The sequence below is a fragment of the Cottoperca gobio genome, chromosome 7 (assembly GCF_900634415.1).
Source record: "Cottoperca gobio chromosome 7, fCotGob3.1, whole genome shotgun sequence".
Classification (NCBI taxonomy): Eukaryota; Metazoa; Chordata; class Actinopteri; order Perciformes; family Bovichtidae; genus Cottoperca; species Cottoperca gobio.
The window spans coordinates 13,314,516-13,336,722 of record NC_041361.1 but is presented as its reverse complement, the minus strand read 5'-3'; the positions used below and the strand labels follow the sequence as shown (position 1 = coordinate 13,336,722).

At 38.4% G+C, this 22,207-nt stretch overlaps 2 protein-coding genes across 2 annotated transcripts; one reads left to right on the top strand and one right to left on the bottom strand.

Annotated features, from left to right (window-relative positions):
• Positions 1-15: 15 nt before the first annotated feature.
• Positions 16-5,061, bottom strand: ttll9 (tubulin tyrosine ligase-like family, member 9). Its single transcript, XM_029435401.1, has 14 exons — positions 4,924-5,061; positions 4,501-4,547; positions 3,610-3,702; positions 3,408-3,519; positions 3,101-3,286; positions 2,929-2,997; positions 2,727-2,817; positions 2,532-2,572; positions 2,349-2,436; positions 1,855-1,913; positions 1,445-1,641; positions 905-1,018; positions 512-636; positions 16-324 (listed from the first exon to the last, which is right to left on the bottom strand). The coding sequence occupies exons 1-14, from the start codon at positions 4,936-4,938 to the stop codon at positions 254-256; spliced, it is 1,308 nt and encodes a 435-aa protein (XP_029291261.1). The 5' UTR covers positions 4,939-5,061; the 3' UTR covers positions 16-253.
• Positions 5,062-16,678: 11,617 nt separating this feature from the next.
• Positions 16,679-20,841, top strand: edn3b (endothelin 3b). Its single transcript, XM_029436399.1, has 4 exons — positions 16,679-16,781; positions 16,914-17,130; positions 20,066-20,224; positions 20,479-20,841. Exons 1-4 carry the CDS (start codon positions 16,712-16,714, stop codon positions 20,531-20,533), a joined length of 501 nt encoding a protein of 166 aa, XP_029292259.1. The 5' UTR covers positions 16,679-16,711; the 3' UTR covers positions 20,534-20,841.
• The last annotated feature ends 1,366 nt before the right edge of the window (positions 20,842-22,207 follow it).

The following is a 22,207-nucleotide window of genomic DNA, read 5'->3' as shown; positions in this document are numbered from 1 at the left end:
ACATGATGACAGAGTTCACAACTGTCTTTATTTTCTGACGCACTGTTAAAATCCCAACCTTAACTGCAAATTATTGCAAGGTTTTAAGATAATTTACTTTTCATTCTGCTGCTTGGAATCTGATCAGATCATCACAGAGAACTCATTTTCTATTCAATATTACTAATGTTTATTTCAGTTATTTGTGTTGACTGGAGCCTTTCTTTTACCAGACTCATACCAAGTGCTATAGTGGTGGGACATAAATGATGAATCACATCTTCTTCTGGCCTGGAAATGGTTTTAGAAGCTGAAGCAGTTGCTTATCTCTGTCATTCACACACCCTGCAACAAAGAACAGGTATATAGTTGCAGCAATTATATTATTATAGGTAAATAATTGCACAATAAAGGCGTTTCCACATGATGAAATTCCATGGTCTGAATTGCATGTATGATTTTGCACATTTATCTGAATGCCAAAAAGATGTAGAGCCTACAGAAGTTTGCATTGGCAGCACGGTCAGGTTACCTAAGTGTGTGTTGGCAGAGAAACATGAAACACCAAATGTTTCTAGGTTGACATCATCTCTATAGACGGGCCCATCGTTCCACATGAGATCGTAGCCTCCCACCCTTTTCAACTTGCCAGTGAGCCTAATGACAAAAGACACTTAATTAGGAAGCAGCGCTAGTGACAGAAAGAGACAACACAGCATTGTACAGAATTCACCTTCTGATCTCAGCGAAATTGTAGTAAATTGTTTATCGTTGCAATGACACAATCTGTTAAAGTCCGTCTTTCCACCCATGGTCTTTACTTTTAAATACATCCTAACTTCCACATTTTTATAGATTGAATGTGACGGAGAGTCCCCAAGTCTTGATGACAAAAAGGCAAATGCGATGAGAAAGAGGCCTTTACCTTCCCTCCATATCAACAACATTCAAAGTGTCTTCCAGTAGCCGGCACTTCATCTCGTAATCCTCTTGACTACTGGGTGTGTGTGACGGTGAGGCGTTCACCTCAATTAACCACCTGCAAAAAGATAGAGGGTGATGACATTCACTTAGCCTTTTGAGCAGGCATCAGGCCAATCCATAAGAAACATCCACATCCACAGCTCAAATTAATGTTACAATACTGACAGACACTGTCATTGTTGTGTGTTCTATAATTTACAGCAGGATTATTGCATGTCTGTCATTTTTACCGATACGCTGTGCAGATTTATGAGGTATTTCATACATGATTATTTTTGGAGCCAAAGACTAGCAGATTTACTGCTTTGTTTTTGAGTATCAAGAAAGACAAGTCAATTATGTGCCATGTATGCTTGTCTGTGCATGTGCTCTGCTTTGTTTTCAAGAATGAATCCCGTAGTGTATGTTAGCAAGGGGATTTGTGAAGGTGACGATGCACCGTGTTGCCATGCTTACATTGTATAATCATATGAGCACTTACGGTTTGAGGTTCTGATCCAGTAGAATGTCGTACCCATAGAGCTCAAAGCAGTGTTTGTCATTTATAATGACTTTTTGCACACTCTGTAGACTACGGACAAAGATGTTATCTATCTCTTTAAACAGGGTTTCTATCGTCTCTCTGCCGTGTTTTGCAGTCAGGTATCTTCGAAACGGTTGCATCTGCCACTTACATGCCTATTTAGAGATGAATAAAACAATGCAGGAATAAAGAGGAGATTGAATTGGTCAAAGGGGAGACATTTCATAAAAACGGACTAAAATAAACAAGGATTTTCATCCCCAATAGGATGGGTGGATGGATTGAAGAAATTGAGTTGAAACAGATGGATCGGTACACCAAGACAACATGATCTTTTACCTATTCTCTGAGGTTCTTGAATTACACACCTTTTCAGGATCATAGTCTGGTGCTGTTTTCTGTACAGCCACGTTGGTGAGGTGCATATCTGTAGAAAGGCACTAAGTAGAATTTGGGAACTTTAATGACGTAATCACGTTTTCCATAGGGATGTGGATTTAAGTGACGAAATTTGGAACAGCCTCGGAAATTGGGTCAAGCCAGGGCTATTTTAAACTGACTGTGCTTGAATATGTTATGAGACAAAGGCTCAAATTTTGATATTCGATGACTCACAACTCATTACTCAGAACCAGACTATCACATAACTGATTCAACATTCAAATTAATTTGTTCAAATGAAAGGGACAAGGGGGGGGGGGGGGATTAAAATAAAAGGTAGTATTACAATCTGCCTTATGTAACTTATGACTGTAATGGTGCTTCCCCTCCTTTATACAAACAATAAATAAATAATTGATCACAAAAAAACAACATTCAAATGAACGGAGAAAAAGATGTTGTGACAGTGAGAAAAGGATACACTTATCATCAATATTGTTAAGGGAGAAGCGGGTGCTTGAGAAGCGGCCAAAGCCATCTCGATACAGCCAGGCCTTCAAGGGAACATACTGTAACACAAATAAACATGAAAACCCTGACTCGTGCATGCAGCAAAATGTATATTTTGTAAAAAACATTGTGATTTACAAGGTGTAGTACGTACTGACGTGACCAGCACATAGACCCTCAGATCAAATTTCCGGCCTGTGGGGACAAAAAGTATAGACAGTAAGCAGGGATATAAATCTAATGCTATTTGCTCACTAATCCTCCTGTTCCATTTTTAGTTTTTGTTATTATATATTAGCACATTCGATGTTTTTATTTTATTAAATTGGCTTTACATTCAGTTTATTACCATTTATCAGGTAGGGGTTCTCAACATAGCGTTGGGCCACATAGCTTTCCACCTGAGCGGCATCCTTCTGTTCCTCTGAGCGGGTGCCATCCTGTGTAAACAGAAAGTTATCAATTAAAATATGTGGGTGTGTATGTAGAATGTCTGCTTTTAGTCATTTAATTTACACCCAATTCATTGATGAAATAAATCAAAACATTACCTTCTTCCAATCCATGATGTCTTTCAGTTTCCTGAACAGGAAAATGCCTTTGCCTTGGGATTTTGCTACCTAAATAAAAATACCAGTTCATTTTCATGACTTAAATGCAAATTGGTGCTAATAAAGATCATTTTATTTCACTGGATTACTTCTATGGTCTACTTTAGCTAACCGGCTTCATGATCCAGATGCTGCCAGGGCTTCTTTTGAATTCCTCTACAAAAAGATGATATTCGCTTGGTAGTGCAAAGGTGCAGGGGAAAAAATCACATTTGGCTGCCTCCATGCGGCCAACATCCCTTTCAAGATTTTTACGGTATCTTTTAAGGTTTTTCACCATGAGGTTTTTGCGAGTCAGCTGAAACATAAAATGAAAATAAACTTCATGACTCAATTTGTTGATATGAATGACATATGATCATTACTGTTGAAATCTCCAGTTTATTGTCTCAAAGCATGGTAGACTGATGATGGCTCACCTCATAATGGTTGCGAAAGTGGTTTATCCTTACATGTTCCTCCATGTACGAATGATCAAAATTCTCCCTGAGCCAGCCCACATCACACCAGTTGAAGTCCCACTCGCCTTCGCTGTGAGAAAAAAAAATGTGATTTCACATTTAAGCCACATATATGACAAAATAAAAGGTGATATGATGATAAGAAGACAACACTGCTCACTCTTTGACTTCAACCCAACCGGGTCTTTGGCGCAGAACATCCTGTATGGTGTTGAGTAGGCCACATTTGTAACGCACACAACTCCTTCCCTCCCTGAGGACATAGTCACTGTTACCAGTACTTTCAGGTTCAAAGTTAATTTATTGTCATTGAGAGGTGGAATGTAACTACTTACATTTACTCAAGTATTGCACATAAGTACCATTTTGAAGTGCAATTACTTAACTTAAGTCTTTTATTTTCATGACACTTTCTACTTTTACTCTACTACAGAGATACATATTGTACTTTTTTAATTCACTACATTTATCTGACAGCTTTAGTTAGTTACTTTACAAGTCAAGATATTTGGAAAGAAATCATATCAGGAGTTTGACTATAAGACAATGTTCCTGTAAAATCATTTCATGGTTCCAATCTCTCAAATATAAAGATTAGCTCATTATAGATTATTTTAATAGTTTTTATGTATTGTTTGATACTTTTGAGGTTTGTGCTGTTATTTGGACAGAACAAACATTGTCAATCAATTCAAGGAGAAAATAATAACAAATAAACCATAATGAAAATAATCATTTGTTACAGTCTGATACAAAATAGTTCAATAAGCTTCACCTAAACTAACTAAGTAAAATCCTGCTTTTAAATGAATGCATGAGTAATAATACAGGGAACATCTTTCTGCATTGAGTACTTTTACTTAATACTTTAAGCACATTTTCCTGATTATACTTCCATGTTTTCACTTAAGTAACATTTTACTCATAACAGAGTATTTTTACAGTGTGATATTAGGATCTGAACACTCCCTCCACCACTGTGTCATTGTAGCAAATAGAAATAAAATGTGAAAGACTGTTCATTTAAAACCAACTTAAGAACAACACTCACCGCTCCTCGCTTTTGCTAGAGTCATATGAACCTTTGTGTCCAGATGTCTGCAAAGGTAAAAAAGAAAAGAAAATCAATGTTGAGCTTTATTCCCATGGTCTTGAAAACATTACAAAAATAAATGTTTCCAAACACTATACAGCTGCAAACTACACGTCAATTAGTGTTTTGCTAATTACTAGCTAGCTAGTTAACTCTAACTCAATTTACTTGCTTATTATTCGAAACAGGTATAGTCTTAAGTACAACCATGTACTATTTTTCATTAACTTATGGGTAAGCAGTAAAACTAGTTGGAACTTTGCTAACAAACGAGTCAATCAAACTAACGTTAATTAACCGAAGCTATATCACACATCTATTATCTTGTCAGTTAAAAAGCCTACAATACAACCACATTTACAAACAATGCTTTATATTTACCTTATACTTTGACATGGTGGCGCACGCTATGAAATATTAGAAAACTAAGATAGTTAACTAGCGTTGTATTTCAAATATGCGCAAGTAATAATAAGTAACGTCCAGTTAACGGTTAAACTAGCTAGTCCCAGCGCGGTGTTTGACAACTGTTGTCATGGTAACCCGTTTTCATTATGCATCCATGTAGTAACCACGTCACCAAATGACAAAGGGAGAATGTCCAAGTGTGCTTTCCGTAGAAAGCCGGAATTAACCACCTGATGACCTGTCAGGTTAGTTCACAGTATTAAATTAAGTTTATTGTAAAACAAATAAAATACCTTTCAAGAGCATAAGTCAAATTGTATGTCCTGAATGATTATGATTGCAGATATTTACAATAAAATGTACGTTTATTAATTAATATTTTAAAATAATCTATACATAGACATATCACATAAATAGTAAATGGCTATATTCATTTTAGAAAAAAATGCGGGGTCCTTCAATTTGCTTTTTGCTTTGCTGATCTGGGTTTAGTCTGCATGGTTTATACATGATGTTGACATTTTATTCAAAGGTCTAACAGAGTTATCATAGTTTCAGATAAAACAGTTAGACATATAAATTCTCAGATATTTGACTTTACAGCAAAAGTATTGAGTTAATAATGTTCTTTAGGCTACTAACCTTATAAATATTAAATGTTAAGACACAGCAAAAACGTTATACCTATCGTCAACCCTCAACATTACTATAAAATCACCACTTGGTGGCGCCAAAACCTCATCTAACTTTTTGGCAGCATATGTTGATTAATTGTTCTCTCAAAAAATGGTAATAGATTTTTATTTCAGCATTAGATATTACGTGCTCAATCAACACAATTAGAACAGCTACGTATTTACTTATATGTATTATATATGTTAACCTATCAGTTTGTTTGTTTTTGATATGTCAATGGATTGCTTAAAGGGCCTACGAAATGATATTTCGTCAGTGTTATTGGGCTTGGTATATGATAGAGGTTGCATATCTATTGTGAAATGTGCCATATATATTTTTTTAATATTGATGTAGTCGTAATAAATCACGATCATAACAGCATAAAAATGACTTCCGCTAACAACAATTGATCGCTGCGCCGAGAGCATCCACTTCGGCAATGTTCGGGCGATGACATCACAAGTATAATACAGCCGCCGCAAGCAGAATACAGCCACCGCCAGTGTTCGTCTGCGTCACAGCCGCCGCCAGTGTTCGTCTGCGTTGAAGCGTCCAGCAAAGACTGATGTCAATTATTACGAGAAAGAACGGACAACAATCGATCGCCAAGGATAATTGTGAAGCGATGTGTTGTATGGGGATGTGGGGCCGTCTCCAAATCTAGCTTTCTGTGGCCAAAAGAGGATAAAATGTCGCGTTTATGGACAAGACAAGTGCGTTGATGAAACCGATGATTTGTTGGCAGCATTTTGAGAGATCGTGTTTTGAACAAATTATGCTCGCCAAGGAAATGAGATTCAAAAAGAATTTAAAACTGAACGCAGATGTTGTGCCTACAATACTGCCGAGACCGCAGCCAGCACAAGCCAGCACGCCGACTCAAACACGTCCACCGGTGCAGAGTCCTCCACCAAAGAGACGAAATGCATTCGCCAAAAGGGAGAGAGCAAAGGTAAGCCGTGCTACTTGTTTACTGTATTTATTGTTTCAAGCATAAAGCCATAATCGGTCTAGGCCTACTGTATGTAACAAGTTTACACCAGGCCCTAGGCGATATGTGTGTGTTATTGTTTGTAGTATTAATAACTTTAGAAATTACACTTCATTAGCTTAATTAAGTATAGATTCAATGTTTATAACAGGCTTCCCCATTTTATTCTGTAGTTTGAGTAAAAGTGTGAGTCTATTTAACTTTTAACTATCACCCTATTATTACAGAGGTAATATTGGACATCCACACTGGGGAGGAAGCTGTGTGTGCAGCAGTAAGTATACAGACTGTACGTCATCTGTACATTACAGTTGTAGTACCAGTAAACCTGCACATGACATGTTAAACATACAATCACCACATGCATGTACATAATTCATATATTTGTTTCATTTGATATCATTGCTCTCTCAATCAATTCAACCACATCTTTTATTATGAATGTTATTAGATATTTTCTTTATGCAGACATGTATAAACATGCAATACAATTTCAAGCTGGTTTGAAAGATTTATTAGTAAAGTTGTGTTTTGTACATTTCAGACATGTCAGAAAGAAATTGCTGTGCAGACGGATCCCCTCCACGGACACACCACAAGTCCATGCAGACGCGACCACGTGTCAGGTCAGCTGGACTGCAAGTTCCAATCCAAGTTGGTTGTTCCAAAAGTCAGCATCATAATATATATATACATATACATATACATATACATATACACACACACACACACACACACACACACACACACACATACATACATACATACATATCATATATAATTCTTGATTATAAATATTGATTTTTTGCAGAGTATGTTACTGAACTCTTGACCGAGACTCTACGCTTTGTGCCAAGACAATGTTGATTAGGAACCTTTCGAAGTCCCAGCTCCACTCAGCAGGAAGAACCAAACAAGAGGGATGCTGTTGTGCTGTATAGAAGCAGATTCAATCACTGAACTGACATTGTGTTTTGTTATTGACTCTAATAAAGTGCTGATACTTGAACGACGTGTAGTTGTCAGATGTAAATGTAGCACAGATTTTTTGAATGGCGCATGATGGCAGTCTGTGGTTCAGTATCCCCCAGCAGAATCTCACCGGCGGTATGCCACATAGTGATACATTCTGTAAAATACAAGATAATACATGTCAATGGTAATCACTTCAACCTTATTTGCTTATTTATCTATGCATTCTGTAACTTTGCCAGAGTGACCATTTGACTTCCCATAAATACATCAAAGTTTCTGAGCTCTACACATTTGTGCACACAAGTAACTTACTCATTACGTGGCTCATCACCTGCTTGTTGTCTGTCCCTCTTCGAATACCTTTGGTAGGCTGTCTGCAACACCCAAACATCCAGACACTTTGATTTGAATCCTGGGTGATCTGTTATGCAGGTTATGTTTGCACCATGTCCCACATATTCATTGAGTTCCTCCATGACATCCTTTTCTTGGCAGCAGCTCTTCAATTGCTTCCATAATTGTACAGTTTTCACATGTACACCTAAATGTACAAAAGAAGAGTGGTAAGGACATGTACACAATATGCAATATCCAGAAAAAAGGCCTATATTAACGTCATCTTAATGTCATACTATTTATATGCCTGTGTTTGACAACAGGCTCGTAAGCACTATAGGTGAGACGGTCAGTAGACAGACTATACTTTATAAACCAGCGCTGTCATCCGGTCTGTTTGTTAGCTAATAGCTAATGCTTTATATATAGCCTCGTAATATATGACGTTTGACATCAGACACAACGATAGAACCTCAACCGCAGAAACTTCGAGTAAGAATCAAGTTATCAAGCTTTACAGACGTCGATGTGTCCAAGTAGAGAAGTAATTGAATATTTAGGGATCGAGCAATTTGCGGACAACTAGTCGGGTTCATAACAATTCTCGCTAGCAAGCTATCGATAGCTTGCGATCTATTTACGATCGAGGATAATGTTACGTTTTGTTATGATGTATTTACTATATATTGAGAAGTTCTATGAACTATAGTCAATGTATATACCTGTCTGTGTTCTGTTGTCGCACAGGATCTCCGCCAAATCCAGGATCACCGTCACTATCATCCGCCTGTCCGATACCGTCTGTGTCTCCATCTTGAATACTGTGTCTCGAGCTGCTCTGTTTCCACCACGTTAAACTCGCCCGCATGATCTAAATCCACGACACCGGCATCCTCTTCAATAAACTCCTCTTCTTGAAGGTGCAACGAGTCTATTGACGACTCACTATCACTCGATTCTGTGGAAATATCCGAGCCAGAGTCCGACATCGCCACGTCTGCCGCTTTTGACACGTCTGCCGCTTCTGCCTGTGTATGTCTGTGTATTCAACTGGTGGACTGTTTTCTACTTGTGACGTCAGAACACGGCGTTGGGTGTTTCCGGTAGCGGCAATGTAAACATCGGTGGTCTACATACTAAATCATGATTTATTAATTACTGCGATCATTGTGTCATAAATAACACATCATTTTACAACACAAATAGCATTTACTATCATCAGTAGAAATACATATTTATCATTTCGTAGGCCCTTTAATAGGCTTGAAGTCAAAATGAGCCAACACTTTTAACTTTGCAAATGATAAAGTTGCCAACTTCATCCCCTTTTGAATTAGTCTAACTCGGTGTTTCTCTATTAACATTCTGTAAATGCTTTATTCTCACTGGCCTATGTGATATTCTGACTTAACCAAAAGTATCACATGATAAATGTCAAATCAACACAAATAGTAACATTGTTTCGTATTTATCCCTTAAACTATTATTATTCTTTTTTCTTTTTCTTCTTTTTTGAAGGCCAAACGTGATCCACCAATAAAAGAATATAAAAAGAGGACATCAACATATTTTAATTGATAATCTTCTATATGATTAAAGATAAAAGAACATGGCTGAGGGGCAAATGGCCCAGTGAACGAGGAATTTACAACGACAGGAAGATTATATAAGACATTGGTCTGGAGTAGAGAGAGATGGATCACACTTGATCTTTGACCTCTGAGTGTTGACCTCTTTGTCAAATTGAGAAAACACACTATCCTGCATACTCAACCCCTCACATACACGTATCACCTAATGGTGAATGGATTGCATCTCATTTGTTTTTTTCTTCTTAGTTGTAGTAGTCTTATCAGTCTGCATTACTTTCCTCAAAGAAATTAGCTGATACATGTCTCATTGATCCTTCGGTAGTCGTTTATGTGATAAAACCATGGTGGGTTGGTGTGCATGCCAGGGTACGGTATTCTTCCCTATTTATGAATGATAAAGCACAATCACAGCTCAATATATACCCAGTTCATAAAAATATTTCCCTTTTCTTGTTTTAAACCCCTTGATGTCAATTATGTAAAAGGAGCTTACACCTGAGTCAGATTCCTGTGCAAAACTAAATAAATAGGTAGATTACCGTTTCCTATGTTCCTATTGCCTTTTTTACTTTCTCAGCGGTCCACCACTAATCAAACAATCAACCATACTTTAGACTCTGACATAAATAATCAGAACAGCTTCGAGTTAAGGGGCTTTAAAATAAATGTGTGTGTGTCAGTAGTAAAGAACATAGGCCAGACCTCTCAGCAGTGTCTAATAATATTGCTCTATTCTGACCTCAAACCCAGTCCTAAAGCTTTCCAGTCATGAAAATAAGCTATAGAAGTATTTTATTTTGTATTTGTGTCATTTCATATAAATTGCAGTGGTTACAAAACATAAGATACGGTTGGAAGAACTGATTTTCTAAGCGCTGTCACGTAGGAATTGTGATAGTATTTCTAACTATGGCATAGCTGAAGAACAGAAAATAAAATCTAGTGAAATACGGCATCGCTAATATGTTTCATATCCAGAAAAGCTGGCTATAAGATGGCATCAGTTTCTTTTAAACTTCATCAACATCTGCTTGGGAGAGCCTCAGGCAAGAAAAGCATACTCTGGCATCTTTCCTTTGATCAGGTTTTTTTCCAGAGTGTGTTTCCGTGTGTTAATATAGTCTCCATAAAAGTGTCAATAAATATTTCCATCTTCTCCAGATCAGCTGTACATATCTAATACTGGCTGGTTGGAATAAACAAGAATGAGATTGTAGCAGTCAATCAAAATATCAAACTTTGGCAAGTGGGGGATTGATAACAAAATCCCAAATCCACTTATCTTCAATTTACTGAAAACGCAATGTGACATTCGATAAAATTTGAGCTAGAAGATGAAAATAAACGTCCTGTGTCTAAAGACCATCTGAGCATCCAAGCCAAAAATGTTGATTTCTCAGCTCACAGGTATTTAGATATTTCTAATTTAGCAGAAAACACATTTTGGCAAACCACACCGCACCCTTTTAAAGTCTATGTTTATTTACAAAACTCATGTTACACAATAAAATCTAGAATTACTACATTAACCCTCCGAAATCACCACTTTCAGCAAGCTTTTATTTTGAGGCAAATTTATTTCATTTGTGTATTTGCAATGGTTTATGGTTTGGCAGCCATCCCTTCAGAGAATGTATATATATGTGTACCTCTTATGCTTATCATTGTGGCTAACCACATACACTTTTGTCCTTATGCAACATGAAAAAACAACTTGATCACATGTATCTTGGAAAGGAAATTGTTTTTGCGCATCTACCCATGGGTTTGACTCTTTCAAACACGTAGATTGTATTTTTTATGGATCTGAAATTAAATTCCATCTCTGTAATCCAATTTAGATTGTCATTTAAAATCTAGATGTTTCACTGATGGCTGAGTTTGATGGGACAGTGGAGTTTTTGCATACATCGCAATACCACCACTCACTGTTGAACATCCCAAAGGTCATACTTTTTTTTATTCATAAGGGAGTCATCTCGCTGATTTAAGAACAATAATCCTCACCTGGGAATGATGTTCTTATTAGTGGGAAGTTCAGCTCAGCCAGAGATAGTTTCTACCCTGTTCAAGCCCCTCTTCACAAATAAATATGTCTGGTATGTTACAGATTCAGTTCAAGGAAGCAAAGGCAAGTAAAGGTAAAGCTTTGAAGGGTGAAACGGTAGCAGAAACTGACAAACTGTCAGGAAATGATTGCCCTCATGGCAGGCTTCTTTAAGTGTCTGTGTGCAATGGTGTCCTCTCATATATCTACATCTATTTAAATCTGTCCCACTGATACAAAGAGTAATACACGTCAACCTGGCTTTTAAGACGTTCTGACAGAAATAAAGAGTAGGTAGTGTGTTTCTTTGTCTATATTGAATCCGTGTATCCGTGGCTCTGCTTCACAGTTGAAATCCACTTCCTTTCTGTGCCTGATTTTCTTACATCAGATTCAAGGAACCATTTTACATCACAATTCCTCTTGTTCATTTTAACAGGCTTACATATTTGCAGCCTCTGAGATGTTAATGCCACCTGTTTATTGTTTCTATGCTCCCTACCTCAATAGCTCCACAGCTCTCCAGGGGTAATGATCCCAAGGCTTTGCACACCCAAAATCTTTTCTAATAAAACATACGAGGAGGCCAAGACAAACAGGACAGATTGGCAGCTGGAATCCTCTTGAAATGTATTACATTCCCTCATGTCTCATAAATAAGCCACAGTGATGAGTTTACCGCTGCTGCCCTATAATCAACTACACACAAACACATGTGGGCAGGCGGAAAGTATATGTACAGTACATATTGTATGCTAAAATATGAAACCATGTCTAACTTCTTGAGGTAAAACAGGGAGAAAAAGCGAAGGAAAAAAAACTGATCTCGGAAAAACAGAGGTTTCTGAAAGCTTGACGGGTCAAGAATGAATTTTTACAATGAAAGTGCTAATAAACACGAGGTAAACAATTTAAGTAGTTGAATGTGTTACATAATACAATGAGAATAAAGTGAGAGAACTCTAATTAAATGAGGCCTACTATTAGGTTTCATACCTCAATCCATTTTATTGCCTCAATCAGTTATTATGCCAAACCAGTGGAGATTTTGTACTGTACATTTATATTTCTTACAGCCAATTTATTGTAAATAACCATCCATGATCATATGGGCTCACACTCATTAGACATCAGATTCACCAGACCAGGTCTTTCACAGAAAACCCCCCAGAATTATACCTTGAAAGCATGCATGCATCATGTGACCGTTAAACCACACACAGTCAACTTTCTGATAGTATTCTGTCTCCACAACTCTGGTCAGGGGAAAGAAAACAAAATATGGTCTTAATTTATCAGGAATTCTCTCTTTTCCCCAGCTTGGGGAACGTGCCAGAGAATTGGGGTATGGCACAAAATCATGGCCTTGGGGTATTTGGGAAGCAACCAGAGGGCAATCATGAGTGAGATAGATTTAGGTTTACTGGATGCAGCAAAGTACAAATCCAGGACACTTATTTATATACCCAGAGACTGAGAAGGTAAACAGTACGGGATACTTCAGATCATCGTGTCAAAGCATCGAAATACAAGCCACAATCTTCCCATGCAGGTATTCATTTGTTTTTGCATTGTTTTCTTTGTTTGAATGTTCCAGTTTCTCTGTGTATGTTTGACTATCAAGCCAAGCAGGAAAGACTCAACCTTTTTATTTCAAATACTTTCAAAATCAATTTGCATCCTACAGTACATGTATGAGTTCAACTTTGGATAATTATTTCAACATGTGATGGAGAAATACAGTAGTTCAGTCAGACGAGATTATTACAGGTTTACTCTCCTCTGTTCCAGTCTTAAAGGTTCAATGTGTAAGATATACCAAAATGTAAACTTAAAACCATAGGCCCAACACCACTCTGTCAAACGCAGCAACACAAAAGTGTGTGTGTGCTGAGATGAACTACTCCACTTGAGAGCCTGCTGATGCTTAACATGCAAAATATAATACTTTTCTTGTTTAAAGATAATAAAAGAGATCATTTTGCAACATTTAACAGCGTAGGACATTAAAGGTTCAATGTGTAAGATATGCCAGAATTTAAACTTAAAACATTAAAACAATTAACTAACATTACCAACAGAATGTGAAGCGGTAACAGTGACGTTATGTCAAAGACGTCTATGTGTTGTGTTGCAGAGAGATCTCCTGAAGTTAGCATGCTAACTGACTAGCTGCGCTCCGTCCAGTCTTGTAATACCACTTGTTCCTCTAGAGGTGATAGTGAGTCACTGTCCCGCCAGTCTGCCCTCAGAGCAGAGGGAGAAGAAGTACAGCTGCCTGACTCGCTTATAAATATTACAGCCATGTGTCTGTTTTATAGTTTGTTTATTGGATTACATTCAAAGGGGCAGAAACGAGAAAACCACCTGCACCACCTCACTTCGTCCTCTCAGCTGTTAGGAGGCTATTTTGCCAAGTGTATAGCAGTCAGCTGACTGGGGCTCCTTCTGATGGATTGTATGGACCCAGTTTAGAGGTGAAATGCTGCCCCCTATGTCTTTAGAGCAGGTGGCTCAGAATTACCTATTGAACCTTTAATGGCAGTCGGATGTTTGATAGTAATGATAGCCCAAGGAGGCAACACAAAGAGAAAGGAAATTGGAGTTGGAGGCTCAGTGAGCTAAGTTTGTTTACATAACAGTGATCCGACAGCTCGGTACACCCTCATAAAATCTGCTGGCCTTTTTCCAGTTCTCCTATGCGCACACAATATCTCCTTCAAATTCCCAAAGGCGTTCCCTTTCAGCTTCCATGATTACTTCAGCTATTTTACGTGTGTTTCACATACACAATCACGCCCCACGGTGGTTCGATCAATTAAATTGCGTTGAATTGCTCAGAGTGGCTTCAGTGCCAGGAGCAAGGCGTGGTCCTAACAAGAATCTGATTGGCATTTTATATTTGGTTGTAAATCAGTCAATGACTGCTTGACGTCTACGTCTCACATACTTCACCAAACAACTCTTCTGGCCAGAACTGCATCATTGGTTGCTCTACAGTGAGAGAAACACATTTCTAAATTTGACTGGTTGGGTGATTGGTTCAATCAGTCAACAGCATTCCACACTTTGGACCAATAAAACACATTAGCTTTTTGGCTTCATGTTGAGGGTCATTGTCTATGCTACATTACTTTCTCTATGTTTGTGTTTCAAGTGGCTTACCTTGGATTATGAACTGTTCTTTTCCATTTCCATACTGAAACAGTTTGACCTTTCTGTCCATAATAGTTAGTTTCAAAACTCTGCAGATGTAAAGTGCAACCTTGTCTTTGTATTATTCAGAGGGTTCTTGTGAACCTTCTGAAATATTGCTGGTGTCATTGGTACACCTCCACCCAGATCCAGGAGAGGGCTCTTGATCTCACTATGTTGGTCCTCCATGGTCTACCAGGTAAATCGCAATACATGAGCTCACTAGCATTTTTTAAACTTCTGAACCAAAGAGTTTATTTCAATATATCTGATATTTTGTCCCACTGTTGGGACATGTTAAGCAGAAATACATGTATTATTGATTTAATATTATTTTGGAGTTATGTGTATATACCATATTGTGTGGGTCTTATTTTTTATAGGTAAATTACAGCAACAAAAAAGGGAAATGCCCTCATTATCATACAGTTGGCTTCATGTGACGTATTTGAGGCTATATCATCAAAGGTTCAGTGTGTAATTCCGAGCCACATGCAGTATTTCACCTCTAAACCGGGTCCATACAATCTGTAATGTTTATATCTTAGTTGCAGTAGTTTGGCATATTTATTGTGTTCTAATGTATTCTTTATATTGTGTATTACATTCTACAGCTATAAATCGCTCTCTTCTAGTGTTTACTGTGTATTTTTTTTACTCTTGAGTAATGTCAGTCAGTCAGTCAGTCGGCAAGAATATGTAAAATTCGACCAAACTGCTGAAAGTCTGAGAGCAGGTCAAAAAACAAAGCTATTTTATAATCTTCATGTGGGGCTTATCCAGCTGTGTTTACTGGGGCACTAATGTTAACCGGGGGCTGTAGTCCGCGTAACGTTACGTTAGTTTGTTTATTGGACAAATCCAAAGTGGCAGAACAGGCATATTTGTCTAATTATCTAGATGGAAAGCGTAGCCAGGAGAGCAGCCCGCCGGGGGAGGAGAGATATCGTCAGACGGAGCCCCAGTCAGTGGCCGAAGAGATTTGGGCCTAGCCAGAACTAGCCCCAGCTAAACAAAGTGAGGTGGTGTGGGTGGGTTTCTTTTTTTCTGTCCCTTTGAACATAATCCAATAAACAGACACATGGCTGTAATATGGACAACAGAGTCAGGCAGCTGTGCTTCTTCTCCCTCTGGTCTGAGAGCAGACTGGCGGGACAGTGACTCACTATCGCCTCTAGAGGAACAAGTGGTATTACAAGACTGGACTGAGCGCAGCTAGTCAGTTAGCATGCTAATTTCAGTAGCTATCTCTGCAACTCAATACACTAGACATCTTTGACATAACATCAACACTGTTACCGCTTCACATTCTGTTGGTAATGTTAGTTAATTGTTTTTATGTTTTAAGTTTAAATTCTGGCATATCTTACACATTGAACCTTTAATGTCCCATGCTGTTAAATGTTGCAAAATGATCTCTTTTATTATCTTTAAACAAGAAAAGTATTATAATTTGCATGTTAAGCATCAGCAGGATCTCAAGTGGAGTAGTTCATCTCAGCACACACACACTTTTGTGTTGCTGCGTTTGACAGTGGTGTGGGGCATGGGGTGGGCGTGTACGAAAAACTCTCCTAAGCCGTTTACCTTTGATTTGGGCTTTTAGACGGCGAAGTGCCTTAGAGGAGCATCGTTGCTCCCACAGATCTCCTTCCCAAAACACACTTTGCTGTGTGACTGGCGAGCAATTAGTTTTCACTAAACCGCAGTTTTGACTGACTCCAATGTGCATCCTACAGGTATGATTTATGACGTGAAGCTATAAATATGAAAAGAACCGCGCGACCAGCATCCTCTCATCCGTTATTTGACATCTGGACCCTTTGAGATGAGCTGAATATGGACATAACTGAAGTTAATGGATTTTCACTCTGTGCTGGTGGGAGATTAATTTGACAAGTGCGCTGCATCCTCACCGGGCTATGATTCATTTTGGGAATATCTGACATGGCAAGGATAATATCCATCCTCGCGAAAATCATGCTTTTCAAAATGCTGATATTAATTATCTTCCAAGGTAGGTTATCTTTTATGTTGATAAACTGCAACGAACTTCTAATTGTTTGCCTCATCATTCATTCCTTGATGTATTTACTTAATTATTACTTAGCTCATTTCTAACCTTTTCTTGTTTCTTGTAATATACAAGGTGTCGTGACGTCCGACATCTCGGTCACATCGGAGGTCAACCCCGGTTGTCCACCAGACTCCAGCAGGGCTTTTGACTCCGGGAGATCCGCAGTTTTGCCGGTGTCTGAGGCAACGGAGGCAAAGTCCAGACCTAAGCGCTGTACCTGTTATTCTTACAAGGACAAAGAGTGCGTCTACTACTGCCATTTGGATATCATCTGGATCAACACTCCCGAGTAAGACATTCTTTGTTAAATACTAAAAAATATCTATAATTCTCCAACAATCCACCTAGGCGAGCGATTGTGCAAGCATCTCCGGGCTTGCACAATACTTTTTTCGTCGGTGGGGTTTAACAGCGGTAATTGACTATTTAATGCGCAGATTGACATGTGGCTGGTTTGGTTAACTGGTTTGTAGAGAGTCACGCCCGGTAAATCTTTTCCTGGGGCGTCAGACCGTCATGGTTCAAGTGATGGCAAGCCCAACAAAACACAAACTTGCCCAAGATCACAGTTTGTTGTCAGGGGGGTGGAGGTTATTATTGACTTTTACTCCAGGTACTCCTTTTTCACCTTCTAATCCTCACATGAGCGATAAACTGTGGCTAATTACCAGTTTAGTTATGGTTAATGTCAATGATGCTGTGTTTTCAAGTTCAGTTTTAAAATTTGTGTTATTCTAATAATGAGAATAATTAGAATAAAGATAAGAATTTGACTAAAATCTGTATTTTGTTTTGTGTTGCTGGCAAAACTGAATCAACCATAGGGAATTATATATGAGTAACAGCTTGATATCTTCATCAAGATGATTCTTGCACCATGATCAAAAGATTATTAAGTAGGTTGCTTAAAATAATTTGCATGCATATCCAATGTGCATCAAAGGCACCGGAAAACCAAAATCCATGATACAATACATACCGAATGCATGCTCTAATCAAACATAGTCAAATCTCTCTATAAGCACTGACAAGTTTGAGGCGAATGTGAACAAAAATCACTGGTGAAGCTTTTAATCATGTGATGACGTCTTCACCAAGACATCTGTGCAGATGTAATAACAGATGAAGGTACCGTTTTAACTATCCTGTCATGAGCAGAGCAGTTGAAATACTGTCAGTCTGCGGCGTGGACAGTCTGTGAGGCTGAGTGGACAGAGATCAGACAAATATGTTGTACAAACCTAATAGTCTACATGAGGGCTGTTGAGGGCATCACTCGGAGCTGGATTTGTTCTAAATGTAGTTTTGTGGTACTACAGTAGTTACTGTGTGTGGAAAATGTGTCCTCAATGAGATTGTTTTGTATTTGCTATTTTTTCAAAACCAAATGAATTCATTAAAAAAACCTTAAAAACTTAAAATTACACACTTTTCTTTGAGAGACAGGCAGAATTGGCCTGTGGCATAAACATCTTAGGTTGTCGTGTATGGACAAACATTGAGGAAGGCAACACAATTTAAGGTTGATCATTTGATGGATTGGTCCTGGGACCACCAACGCAGTTAGTCATGAAACTAGGGCTCTGTTCTGGCCACAGATACGCCAACTGCACTCGATAAGTTATGTCGGCTCTGTAGGCGATGAGGAACCATGACAAAATGAGATTACCAATTGGCATTACAGTGAGTAGCAGTTTTTTTGACACGTGTGCTTACACAAAGTGTGTTCAACATGTGACCTGTACACCGCAGATTAGTAGCGAAACATTAAAGTTTTATTTTCAACACCTTTTTGTTTGCAGGAATTAGTTTTTGCCACATCCGTACTGCACATTATAATCTCTGGCAAGACAGTAGGAAAGCATTCTTTCTTCCTCTTTCTTTTTGTGCCAAGAACAACATTAATACTACTGCTTAGCAAGTTACGACAAATTTACATAGTTTAAAGACTGAAATTAATGTAAAAGTGGTATGTCTGTTTTCATATATGTTCGCTCACATTGTGGGGTGCTCTGCGCTGTGATAGAAGATAAACCCCTAAAAAATGCTGTGGCTCTTTCAAGCTAAAGTTACATAAAATCTCAGCATGTAGTGGAAAGTAGAAAAAGGGAGGGTTTTACGTTTCTCCCATAGTGAAGCCCTGACGCACCAGAATCACAAGACAGCTTTCAAGTGTCAGTGTGTTTGCATATATGTCTCCTTCTTCACTTGTGACCTGTTCCCTACAATACAATTATAATTAAAGTGCTTTTACTCAGCTCGCCGTATTGTTTAATCCAGACCCTATTGTGATACATTAAGACAGAACTCCACAGCAGCCACTTCAGACTGAACAGCCATGAGTTTAAAAGGTCTTTTACGCCGACGTCATTCAGGTTTACAGTCGTAAATAGACGGGCTGCGGGATCGGACAAACACAGTGGAAGCAGCAGGTAGTCAATCAGATACAGGTAGCAACAAGGAAATCTGATAATCTGGCAAATCTATGGTGGAAAGCCATTTATATATTTACTGTCAATGTACTGTAATGAAAACAGACTTCATGGATCAGGGAAGTGTTTTGCACTGATAGGCAGACTTTTTTTTCAGCTATCCACAAATCTGGCTCGGATGCTCTTAATTGTTTTTTACAACACATTATCCTTCCTCTTCAGCCACTAAGACCTTATAGCTCCTAAAGCCACATACACATTTGTAGTTTTGTTTCATAATCCATGACAGATTGTAAAGAAAAACCACATGAGTGAAAAAAGGAGAAAAAAGATAGAAGCAAAGCCAACCTGACACTAATCATTAACAGTAGCATCCAGATGGGAGGATTGGGGTTAGAACAGTCAAGTATACAGTAGTATAACCTTTTGACTTTCAATTTGATCTATGGAAGTTATATTTCAAGTTTATTATTCACTTTCACAGACTCTTTGGCCACCTTTGTTTTCCCATCACCAATACCCATACCAATGGTCACTTAACTAAAAACAAATGTTCACAGGCAAATCATATCTTTTAAATTGCTTTGAATGTGCAAGTGTATCAAATTCTGGGCCCTGTACATAAGCAGCCCCAGAGGCCCTGGGTGCTACGACGCCCCTGCATGTATCATGTGCTACTTCCACGACATGTGATCTAGTCAGTTTTTTGCTTTTCTCTGCCCAAAAATATGATTTATCTCACGTTTGAAGTATTACTGAAAACAATGGCCTGTGTTTGTTTTACCTTCTCAGACGCACTGTGCCTTATGGAATGTCAAGCTACAGAGGACCCCAGCGAATCAGACGTGCCGTCAGTGGACAAGCAACTGAACATGAGTTGGCAAAGACTCAGCGCTGCATTTGTGCTGTGCTTGACGCAGACCCTGAGTGCCACAAGTTTTGCCTGTCAAGGTCAGTCTGATTCTTTCTGTAAAAATGACCTTCATTGGATGCTTCTCAGTCTCATTAGGTATATTTAACATTATCTCATCAAGCTAAGTATAAGTGAAGACTGAAATGAGTTAACCCTACTAGAAAACAAATAATAATAATAATAATAATAATAATAATAATAATAATAATAATAATAATAATAATAATAATAATAATCACTGGATTAGCCTTGTAATATTACAGGTTTAATGTGAAATGTTCTCTCTTCAAAGCCCCCTGCAGACAGTGTCCATCAGGAGTCTCCACAGAGTCCCTGGTCCCGGATGACAATTTGACGCCTCTCTGTCGTCTGTTCTTCTCCTCATGGGGAATGGACCCTTCCCTCCTCCTCTTCTTCACTCTACATTTGCCACTCTTGCCTCCACAGGTACACTCAAGGAAAACACTTTGGAGTTTAACACTGCAGACATTCCTACGCATCACAACTCTTGAAGCAAGTTCCATCAGGCCAAGTGGTTTCAAGCAGTCTTCAGCAAATTTGATACAGATCCCTGGAGGCTATCCCTTATGTTACCTACTGAGAGCAGCATGAGGATTACTTCCACCCTGATATAATAGTCAATGACCTTGTTTCTGTCGAGCTTGATCATAAAAAAACCTTTGTATTCACACCTGGTAATGATGAGGATTACTCTTGACTCTCTCTTTCAAAAGAATAAGATGAGCTTGTATCAACCTATAAGGGACAACAAAGACATTTCTATGACAATGCTGGAAAACAAAAAGTGTCATGAGGAACCCTGTAAAGTAGGAGCAAGACATGATATTGTGATATCTTGCCCTTTAGTATATCGAACACGTCAAAAAAAAAAGGGAACGTTTTTGGCCACCCGTGCTATAGGGCATATTACTGAGCTTTGATTTATGAGACTATTTATAGTCCGTCTGGAAAGCATTCACACCCTGACAGTTTGCATATTTTATTCTTATCACTACTTTCAACAATAATATATCATTTGTGCTCTTGACAACTGAACTGTCAGTCCTTTTGTTGTGCTTTTACCTCACTACCACTGGTATACTCTGTAGAAACTGTGTGACAGCTTGAGTCCTTTATATTGAACCATTCGTTGTTCAGTCAGGCCCAAATGAGTCCAGAAACCTCCATGGTCCAAAGCAGCTAATAAAACCACAGGGAGACATATACTTTGCTGTTGCGTGGAGTGGTGGATTACATATATGTTAAAAAAGTAACCTGACGATGTTCTATACTTTTCTCACTGTCAACAAATTAGAACAAGGATTGCCTGTGTAGTCAAGGCCTGATATATCTGATTCCTCTGTGCCGATAGAGCTCCAAAAATGATTAACAACGATTACTTTTACAACCGTAAAAATAACAGTGGAAGTCCTTTATTGGCAATGTTACTTTAGTATAAGTATGTAAGTATAATCAGGAAGTACTCAATGTGGTACAAGAATATCGTTAGGCTACGAAATAAATTGCGTGAGTCAAATGTCAACATACAATAGTGGACCAACATCGGCAACATGACTCCTGATGTCCAAACCAACACTAAATTACATTTCTATAGATGGCACTTTGCAGCCTGACAATATATAAAAAGAGCTGTGGACACCAGGACAGGTGCTACAAGCATTATAAAGACACATAAATATACTTACGTTATAGAATTAACAGCGCAATAAAACATTGCCAAAACCAACAACATGGACAACAATATAAACTCCAGCTGCAGACCAAAAACAGACATATTAAAGCAAAGGAGATACTGCACATAATCAGTTTTACACAACTGTACTTTGCAAGGCAACGCAGTGGTTGTTGACGTCTCATTTTGATAGTTCAATAAGTTTGTTGTTGTACTCACATATCTGAACGTCATTTTGCATTTCAAGAGTTTTCAAACAACCTGAGCTGAATTAGGCTCTGTAGTCACTTCAGGGATTATTGTCACACAGCAGAAGGTCCTTACACAC

Coding starts and splice junctions, on each gene's coding strand:
- ttll9 (XM_029435401.1), bottom strand. Junction 3,703..4,500: donor TCTAGCAAAAGCGAGGAGCG/GTGAGTGTTGTT, acceptor CTATGTCCTCAG/GGAGGGAAGGAGTTGTGTGC. Junction 1,019..1,444: donor CTGGATCAGAACCTCAAACC/GTAAGTGCTCAT, acceptor ATCTTTTTGCAG/GTGGTTAATTGAGGTGAACG.
- edn3b (XM_029436399.1), top strand. CDS start 16,712: ATGGCAAGGATAATATCCATCCTCGCGAAAATCATGCTTTTCAAAATG. Junction 17,131..20,065: donor ATCTGGATCAACACTCCCGA/GTAAGACATTCT, acceptor TTACCTTCTCAG/ACGCACTGTGCCTTATGGAA. Junction 20,225..20,478: donor CACAAGTTTTGCCTGTCAAG/GTCAGTCTGATT, acceptor CTCTCTTCAAAG/CCCCCTGCAGACAGTGTCCA.